Here is a 10,391-nt window from a genome sequence, read left to right as displayed (position 1 = left end):
TTAGCTTGTTCTACAAAGAAAAGTATATGCCTATTTTTCTTATACACGGTGTCCAGAAAAAGTGTGACCTCCATCATTTTTCCAAATAACCCTAAAACGTCCTACTGCAGCAGAAACTTCTGCCTGAGTACTTTATTTTTTAACAGGATGGAGATCCAGTGCATCGACCTCGCAAAACCGTTGAGCTCTTAATTAATGAAACCTCAAACTTCATTGAACCAACAGCTCAGTGGCAACAAAGACTTCATGAAGGTGTCAAGGTTCAAGGAGGATACTCTGAACACAAATTAGGAATTAATTTTAAAAAATCCCATTATCCTTAGGGCCCTGTTTACTAAGCCGCGCTAGAGGCGCTTTAGCGTTTTTAGCGTGTGCTGTGTAGACACCCACTATATTCCTATGGGTGCCTACACAGCATGCGCTAATTTTGTCCACGCCCTAAAAGCGCTAGTGCACCTTAGTAAACAGGGCCCTAAATGTTTAAACAATTGCAAAGTATTTTGATACTATTTTCCAGATACCATGTAGAATGTTAGCCATAACCGGTTATATACACGTGAACATTTATGCCAACCACAGAGCCTACTTTATTTATTATTTTTTTTGTTACATTTGTACCCCGCGCTTTCCCACTCATGGCAGGCTCAATGCAGCTTACATGGGGCAATGGAGGGTTAGTGACTTGCCCAGAGTCACAAGGAGCTGCCTGTGCCTGAAGTGGGAATCGAACAAATTCTACAATTTGGAATAGATTCTATAAATAGCGCCAAAAAAGCAGCGCTGAAAAATATAAGCTGTGAGCGCTATTAAATAAATGGATCAGCATTCTTTATAGAATAGTGCTAAGCACATAACCGATGCTGAAAGTCTATTCTTTAACAATGCATGTAAATTCTGGGAATGCCCCTGCCTATACCCCCTTGAAATTATGTGCTATAGGAGTTCCATGCACAGCATTATAGAATACAATGTGTGTGCAACTCCCAATTAACACCAATAATTGATTAACAGCCAATTATTGGTGCTGATTGGTTCATTAATTATGTTGCATGTGCAGATTGGCTATGCATGCTGAAATGCGTGCAAAACTTTATTCACCATCTATAGAATCCGAGGGTGCATAAGTGTGTGTCCTGCCCATGCTCCACCCAGACCCCTCCCATGTGAACACCCATCTACAAGACTGGCACATATAGAATAGTTCATCGCAAGATTGTTGTGATCTGTGTGCATAAGCGTCCACATATGCACCTAAATGACTAGAATACCACATTTACAAACATATTTGCCACCTAAATCTAGGTGGCTCCTTATAGAATTAACCCCTTAATGTGCAGTGCAGTACCATATGTTAACTGTTAATAGAGTAGATGATGTGGATAGATGGTGTTAAGTGCTTCAACATTATTTGCAATGTATTAACTGATAATGTATTTGCAATTTATGTCAGTAAGTGTATTGTCCCTGCGCTGTTGGGAAAGATGATGAGTATACCCCAGCGGTTAATTCAGAGGCTTTTCTGATTCTGCAGATTCAAAGTTAGGCTTCTAACCCCTTTAAAAATCAGCTTATATCTATTCCCTTTTTTTGTACTTAGAATATTTTTTCACATATTCCATGTGATTTGGGTCATGAGGGTAATTAATGCTTATTTTACAGCATTCTTACTTTATAAGTCATCCAACACTGAACAGAGAAGAAAAGTTACCAAATACACACTAGGACAATGAAAAGAATTAAACTGAAATACAGTTTGCTGGTGTATAAGGAAGGTGTTTTGTTTCTGAGAGATTTTCCATACTGTTTGAGATTTAAGCGGCATGGATTCTCTACTTCTTTGGTTGGAATTTCCACTTCACTTGGCTTCAGTGATGCACTGTTGTTACGCACCTAGAAAAAAAAAAGACAAAGTATTATTAAAGGTTCCTAGCTCCTTCTTCCTTAGTTTTGCTCATTAAGGGGGCCTTTTACAAAGCCGTGCTACTGTTTTTAGCTCTCGGTAAAAATTACTGGCGGTCAACACTGAGATAATGGGCATCTCAGTGTTTAACGCCCGTTGATTTTTACCAAGAGCTAAAAATGCTAGCGCGGCTTTGTAAAAAAAAAAAAATCCAAGGGAAAAATGCAAGAAAACAAGACATTGGGATATATGAGGGGGCCAGCATTCTTAGTAGACTGGCCACACAGACATCTCAACAGAGCAGTGAACTTCACATAAAAGGTCCCAGATATGCATCTCACCATTACCCCCTTATATTGTATGTTAAACATTCTGTTTCCAGCTGTACACCACTACAGGAGTAGACTAGTGTTTAGAGTACCAGCCTTGACATCCAGTGGTGGCTGGTTCAAATCCCACTGCTGCTTCTTGTGTTCTTGGGCAAGTCACTTAACCCTCCATTGCCTCAGGTACAAAATTAGATTGTGAGCCCTCCAGGGACAGGGAAATACCCAGTATACCTGAATGTAACTCACCTTGGGCTACTACTGAAAAGGAGTGAACAAAATCTAAATAAATACAATAGCCCTTTTTTCCTGCAGGTGTCACCTATATGTAAGTACTATAAGGTTTTGGAGGGCTCACACTTTCCACCGCAATTGTACCAGTTAGAGTGGGATTAGGGCCTGGGTTCCCTTCTCGAAAGTCCACTCCACTGACCACTAGTCTACTGCAGGGAACTGCTTGCTGCTCTAATAGGACTGGCCATAACATCTGAAGCTGTCATGGTATGTACTGTTTCTTTCACATCTTTGGGGGATGGGAGGAGGTCAGTGACCACTGGGGAGTAAAGGGGACACATGGCTTAAGCCCTCTACTGGTCATTTTGTCATTTAAGGCACTATTTTGTGACATAGGCATGATTGAAACAGGTCTAGACCAATACATCTAACTTTTAGCCCTGGACATTTTTGCTTTGTTCCATTATGGCAGAAAAATGTCCAAGTTTTGGGAACATCCAGATCCCGCTCCAACCCCCCCCCCCCCCCCAACATGCCCCCTTGTGATTTAGATGCACTGCAGAGAAAACGTCTCAAAGCCACATTTCAAAAATCACAACTTGGATATTTTTCAGAGAAAAATGTCCAAATGCCACTTTATACTATTTTTGAGACATTTTTCTCTTGTAAATGAACCCCTCCACATTCCAGCAATCTGAAATCCAGAAACAAAAATTCCTTCACTGTGTGGTTCTATCAGCTGTCTCCCCAGTACCTCTGTAATATGCACACTGAATACATTCCAGGAATTATGTGCCAAAAAAATGAATATAGTGAACCAAAATGATACAACATATTAAACAGGACAATATTTGAAGTATTCTGGAAATATATATACAATTATTTAGCACAGATGTGTAAGTCCTCCAGATATAGGAAAATACCTACTGCACCTTAATATAACTCTCACTGAGCTACAACTGAAAAAGGCATGAACTAAATCCAAATCCAGTACCAGGCATACTGTGAAGTAATACAAAACCCAACAAAAATCACTTAGGACCTATAGAGCAATTCTACCATAACACTAACTTTCAGGAGTCACCGTAAATTGCAGTGGGCAGAACATCATCAATATACCTATTGGAAAGCTAAACAAGCTGGATTAGTACAGATCAGTCCTACATAGACACTCAGTGCTAACAGAATACCCAGCCTTTTTCATACATGATCACAAGTAGACCCTCATCAAGTATAGAATAAGTAATCACAAACTAAAAATAGAAATATGTAAACAACAATTAAACTGAATCCTAAGAAGACAGACTCTGCATACAATGCAAAACCAAAGAAATAGAAACAGTGACACATCCCCTTGTACTGTGGAAAATCTAGAGAGCAGATGTAAATTTCAAAAAACTAAGATATTTCAATTGCTACATTAAAAATTAGCAAATAAAACAAAAAAACAACAAATAAGGTGATATCTTCTTATTTGACTAACATAACATTATTGGCTAGCTTTCGGGGGCCAAAAACTCCTTCTTTAAGTCAGGATGAGCATACTGTTACAGCAGTATCCTGTACTGACCTGGAGAATTAGGTTTTGGTCTCCGAAAGCTAGTCACAACAATGTATTTAGTCCAATATAAAGGTGTCACCTTATTTTTTTATAACCATTTATTAACTTTTTAAATGGACTAACATGGCTGCCACATTACTTCATCCTAAATTTAAAATAAAATTATTTTTTCTACATTTGCTGTCTGCCCATTTAATTTTTCTAATTGTGTTGGTCCTGGTCTCTGGTTACTGCTTCCCTGTTTTCTTTTAACTCTCTTTCCATGGGTCTCCTGTCCATGTGTCATTTTTTTTGTTCTTCTGTCTTCTTCACCTCTTCCATAACAACTAACATCAACACTAATCTGTTCCTTTCAGCTTTCTTCCATTTTTTGTTAACTAGCCTTCAGATTTCATTCATATTATCCAGCCTTCCATCTCCCTCTTTTTACTGCACCTACCTACAGCTTTAAATCTCTTTTCCTCATTTTGGCCCTCCCATTCTCCTTTCTCTTATTCCCCAGTCTTTCACTAGCTTTTTCCTCTCTCCCACTGCCATTCAGCATCTCCGCTCTCTCTACCTCTGCCATCCAGCATCTCCTCCTTTTCTGTTTCTATCACCTGCCATCCAGCATCTTCTCTCTCTCTCTCTCTCCCACCACCATCCAGCATTGCATCTCCCCTCTCTACCCCTACCATCTGATCTGAAATATTAAGGATTTATGTGTTCCATTAGAATTTAGAAGCTATTTAATCATTGGATCCATGTATCTTACACTATAGGATTTTTTAATCCTTACTTTTTCAATGTTCTTGAAAACACGAAGAAAGTTTGTCCTCAGTACTCCCTTTAATTCCTCCTCATTCCAGCTTCGATTCAGAAGCTCCTGGATTAAAACAGGATACTTTGAAACATCTTCCAGGCCTTCAGGAAACCTTTAAAGAGAGTTTCAAAATATGCCACATATTCTATTATTTACCAAGACTCAGTATCAAAGAAGTAGAAAGTATATTGAGATCATTTAGCATATTTATTTATTTTTTTAAATTTATATGTACAATACATCATCCCCTTGATATTCAGCCAGCAGCGGTCAGCATTCTTTTAAAACACTGATCGTCGTGGGCAAAATTATCTCTCAATATTCAGTGCTCAGCCATGTCCGGGCACTGCCACTGAATATCGGGGGATAATTTTGGGCAGGTTTGGCTCCATAACTTATGTGGGCCCAGATAATATTCAGTCAGGCCCTGCATAAGAGTTATGTAACCTGGCTGAATATTGGGCCAGGACCAGCATAAGTTTTAACAAACGTTTTTTTTAAAAAAGGTCCCTGGAGCCCTCTCTCCCCCCCCCCCCAACAATACACCCTCCTTCCCTCCCCCCTCACCAAAAAGAAGCCCCCCCCCCAGAACCTCCCCAATCCCCCAACCATCTAGGTAGTCCCCCCCCCCCCCCAGGCCTACCTATATCCCTAGTGATCCAGCAGTGGTCAATGGGGGGCAGGATCACAGCCCCCTTGCTCCTGCCCCTTGCGGCGCTGATGCAAAAAGGCTGCTGAAGCCTCTCACAGCAGCTTGCTGTACTTCCATGTAGTACAGCAATTTTGCAATGGTGCTGCAAGGGGCAGGAGTGAGGGGGCTGCTCTCTGCTCCCAATGACCACCACTGGACCACTAGGGAAACAGATAGGCCTGGGGGGCCTACCTGGACTGGGGGGGTTTCTTAGTGGTGAGGGATGGAGAGAGGAGGAGGAGGAGGGGGTATTGTTGGGGGGATGGGAGGGGGCTCCGAAGTTTGTTTTTTAATAAGTTATGCAGGGGCCAGCAGGAATATTCAGTGGCACTCTCCAGTTAAGTGCCGCTGAACATCCCCTCTTAGGCAGTGGGCAGGAGAGACCCCTGCTTGAATCACTTTGAATATCAGCCCAAATGCATAATCAAAGTCCTAACAACATAAGAATAGCCATACTGGGTCAGACCAATGGTCCATCTAGCCCAGTATCCTGCCTTCAACAGTGGCCAAGCCAGGTCACAAGTACCTGGCAACCCAAATTATGGCAACATCCCATGCTACATATCCCGGGGTAAGCAATTGCTTCCCCATATCTGTCTCAATAGTAGACTATAGATTTTCCTCCAGAAACTTGTCCAAACCTTTTTTAAACCCAGATACGCTAACCGCTGTTACCACATCTTCCGGCAAAACGTTCCAGAGCTTAACTGTTCGTTGAGTGAAAAAATATTTCCTGTTATTTGTTTTAAAAGTATTTCCATGTAACTTCCTTGAGTGTCACCTAGTCTTTGTACTTTTGGAAAGAGTAAAAAATCAATTTACTTCTACTCGTTCTACACCACTCAGGATTTTGTAGACCTCAATCATCTCCCCTCATCAGTCTCTTTTCCAAGTTGCCCCCCCAGTCTACCCGACTCCCCTCCTCCCCCCCCCCCCCATTGCACTGCTGGCTATGCCCAGAGAAAGAGCCTGCTAAAAATTTTCCAGCACACCACTGGATAGGGGATTGGCGATTGAAAGAGGGAAGAGAGGGGTGGGATTAGGAATTTGGAATGTTGTTGAATTGGAACAATTTGGGTGGGTGTGGGTTGTGGAGGGTGCTTTTGGGGGCTATTTTTGTAGTGAAGTGAATTGTGTCAGCGTTGTCATTCTGAAGTGAAAACAGGGAGAGCTCATTCTGTTGGAAGGATTTGCTGGGCTGTCGGTGTTGGAGCAGGAGTTGGCAGTTCAGAGCAGCAGGGCCGTGCTGACCCGGTAAGCGAGGTAAGCATGGCAGGGGGGCGCTTCCCTCTGGGGGGCACCGCCGCACCATGCTCACCTCGCTCGCCCTCCCACAACATTCCTTTTCTTTTTTTTCTTTTTAAATTTACCTCCGTGGTGGCGGTTCCGGCAGCGCAGCGTCAGGGAAGGAGGCGGCGCTCCCGACGTCTCTAGCCTTCCCTTCGCTGTGTTCCACCTTCTTCTGACATCAAGGATGATGTCAGAAGAAGGCGGAACACAGCGAAGGGAAGGCTAGACGTCAGGAGCACCGCCTCCTTCCCTGACGCTGCGCTGCCGGAACCGCCACGGAGGTAAATTTAAAAAAAAAAAGAAAAGGGATGTTGGGGGAGCGAAGAGGGTGGGCAGTTGAAACAATGGGAGCGGGGGGGCAGGGGAGAAATGATAGCATGGATGCGAAGGGGGAGGAGAAGAGGGCGGGCGGGCCAGGGTGGGACATGGGAGAGAGAGGAGCATGGATGCGAGGGGGGGTCATGGAAGGGAGAGAGGGGACTTGCTGGAAAAGGATGAATGGAGGGGGCAGGGGACAGAGGAGCATGGATGGGCATGGATTGGGAGGGCAGGGCTCAGGGAGAGAGGGGAATTGCTGGAAAAGGATGAATGGAGGGGGCAGGGGACAGAGGAGCATGGATAGCCATGGATTGGGAGGGCAGGGCTCAGGGAGAGAGGGGAATTGCTGGATAGGGATGAATGGAGGGGGGCAGGGGACAGAGGAGCATGGATGGGCATGGATTGGGAGGGCAGGGCTCAGGGAGAGAGGGGAATTGCTGGAAAAGGATGAATGGAGGGGGCAGGGGACAGAGGAGCATGGATGGGCATGGATTGGGAGCGCAGGGCTCAGGGAGAGAGGGGAATTGCTGGATAGGGATGAATGGAGGGGACAGATGGGCATGGATGGATATGGATTGCAGGGCAGGGCTCAGGGAGAGAGGGGAATTGCTGGATAGGGATGAATGGAGGGGGCAGGTGACAGAGGAGCATGGATGGGCATGGATTGGGAGGGCAGGGCTCAGGGAGAGAGGGGAATTGCTGGAAAAGGATGAATGGAGGGGGCAGGGGACAGAGGAGCATGGATGGGAGGGCAGGGCTCAGGGAGAGAGGAGAAATTGCTGGACATAGAGGGGAGGGAAGAGAGATGAAGGAGATGAAATGAGGGAAAAGGAAGAGAGGAGAAAAACTGCACATGGATGAAGAAAATAGGCAGAAGCTGAGGACCAGAAATGAAGAAGAAAGGAGGAAAGGAAAGAAATAAATGGAAAGGAAGCCCTGGAAACGGAGTTAAGAGGACAGATAGCAGGAGAATCAGATACTGGGCCAGCATGATCAGAAAAAGAAAGTCACCAGACAACAAAGGTAGAAAAAAATCATTTTATTTTCATTTTGGTTTATTCTATAAAGTATGCCTAGTTGCGAGGACAGGTGCTCTGCATATTCTATAATCTGCATGGGAATTTTGGTTTATTCTATAAAGTATGCCTAGTCATTTTTAGTGTTTGGAATATATCCACTTTGAGAATTTACATCTGCTGTCTTATTTTGCAATGTATAGCAATTCTTTCTAAGAATATTGCTGACAATTCCTGTCAGTGTGGCAAGTGGTGAGCGATCATTTTCACGGAGGGGGGGGGGGGGGGGGGGGGGGGGCGCCGCCGCCACCACCAACTGATAGTCTGCAGGGGGGGCGCCAACTGATAGGCTGCAGGGGGGCACCAGAGACCCTAGGCACGGCCCTGCAGAGCAGTCTCACTTCTGGTCTGAAGAGTTGTGGGGGCAGGAAGTTGTGAGGTGGTTCTTCTTCACTACACTGCTACATGCTGGAATTTGGTATACTTTTACATTTACTTATTCAGGGAATTGCGAAGGAAGCACCTGTGTTAATCTGAAACGTGAGTTACTCCGGTTGCGGAGGTTGGGGATAGCTAGTTGCTTGGGTTTTCTGAGGTGTGCTTGTTGTTTAGGCATGGTTTAATGGTGCCCAGGAAGTCGGGGGGGGGGGAGGGGAGGGGGAGTTAAGGCTTCAGGGAAAAGTAAAAGTAAGTCTGTGAGCAAGAATGGGAACCAGTGTACAATGCCTAAAAATGTGCAGCATTTAGCTAAAGGTATGGCAAAGGGTAATTTGTCAAAAGGAAAAGCAGTGAAAAGGAAGAGAAGTGCTAGCTTTTCAGGTTCTTTGAGTCAGAGGTCTGCAGGTTCTTATAACAGAGCAGGAGACAGTACTGCTGGTAGGTAGGTGTGCAGTCAGTTTGAATTTATCTCTCAGTTCAGCAGTTGATTTAAGAAGAGGACAGGATTCTGTGTCTTTCCAGAGAGAAGTGATGCGTGCAGTGAGCTCTATGATACAGCCTACTGGACATGGTGAGTTAGATATTATGAAGGATCCAGGTGAGGGTGAAAGTGGCTTTGGAATCGGGGTCTGTGGGGGTGGGGGTGCATATGAGGATTTGAGTTTGGGTAATGGAAGGCGGCGGGTAGAGGGAGGGACGGTGGGTGATGGGAGGCATAAATGTTTACAGCAACACTTGAGGGATAAGAAATTTTTGTCAAGGTTGAAGCATATGGTGAAGAGATTAGAAATGCAAAAGAGGCAGTGGAGTCACTTTGAAAAATCCTATGGAAGTCTGGGAATTTTTGGATTTTCGGGATTCTTCTGCGTCATCTGCTGATTTATCTTAATCTGGGGAGGATGTTAGGATGAGGAATAGTGATGCTGGTAATCAGTCTGTGGATGTGGGGGGGTTAGAAAGGATTTCACATGTGGGACATACTTTGTGTGAGATTGCACCCTTAGATTGTGTAATATCCCAAAAATGGCAACAAGTTTGTGTGAAATGAACAAGTAAATATTACTGACAAAGTAACCGAAGATTTGCGAGCTTTATGAGATGTGTTTAGTAACAGACAAAGAGCTCCTTTTACAAAGCTGCGCTGCCAATTAGTGGCACAGAAGCACATTCTATTCCCATAGGCTTCTTCACATTCAGCATGCCGCTAAATCGGCAGCGCAGCTTTGTAAAAGGAGCTCTTTGAGGGGCATAATCGAATGCGAACGCCCATCTCCATGGATGTCTATCTCTGAGAACGGGTATGTGAAGGGGCGGGACAGACCGTATTTTCAAAAAAAATGGGCGTTCCATCTTTTTTTTTCGATAATACAGTTTGTGCCGGGCAAATGCATTGGATTTGTGCGGATTTGAGCTGGGCAGTTTTTGTTTTTCAGCGATAATGGAAACCGAAGGCGCCCAGCTCAAAAACGAACAAATCCAAGGCATTTGGTCGTGGGAGGGGCCAGGATTCGTAGTGCACTGGTCCCCCTCACATGCCAGGACACCATCCAGGCACCCTAGGGGGCAGTTGTAACATTAAAAAAAAGTCAAATACCTCCCAAGTCCATAGCTCCCATCCCTTGGGTGCTGAGCCCCCCAAATCCCCCCCAAAACATGGCTGAAGGGGGGCACCTACATGTGGGTACAGTGGGTTTTGGGGGCGGTTTAGAGGGCTCCCATTTACCACCACAAGTGTAATAGGTAGGGGGGGTGGGCCTGGGTCCATGGGTGAAGTCCACTGTACCCACTAACAACTGCTCCAGGGACCTGCATACT

At 44.7% G+C, this 10,391-nt stretch overlaps 1 protein-coding gene across 1 annotated transcript in view; it reads right to left on the bottom strand.

Moving 5' to 3' along the window:
* Positions 1 to 700: 700 nt before the first annotated feature.
* The window catches only part of LOC115470780 (dipeptidase 2-like), a 94,942-nt gene continuing 85,251 nt past the window's right edge, over positions 701 to 10,391 (bottom strand). The window contains 2 exon segments of the mRNA XM_030204306.1: positions 701 to 1,890; positions 4,800 to 4,935. Coding sequence (XP_030060166.1) covers positions 1,705 to 1,890; positions 4,800 to 4,935 — 322 coding nt within the window. The 3' untranslated portion in view covers positions 701 to 1,704.

The sequence above is a fragment of the Microcaecilia unicolor genome, chromosome 5 (genome assembly GCF_901765095.1).
Source record: "Microcaecilia unicolor chromosome 5, aMicUni1.1, whole genome shotgun sequence".
Lineage (NCBI taxonomy): Eukaryota > Metazoa > Chordata > Amphibia > Gymnophiona > Siphonopidae > Microcaecilia > Microcaecilia unicolor.
The sequence above is the reverse complement of the archived record's forward strand: the minus strand, read 5'-3'. Positions and strand labels throughout refer to the sequence as shown.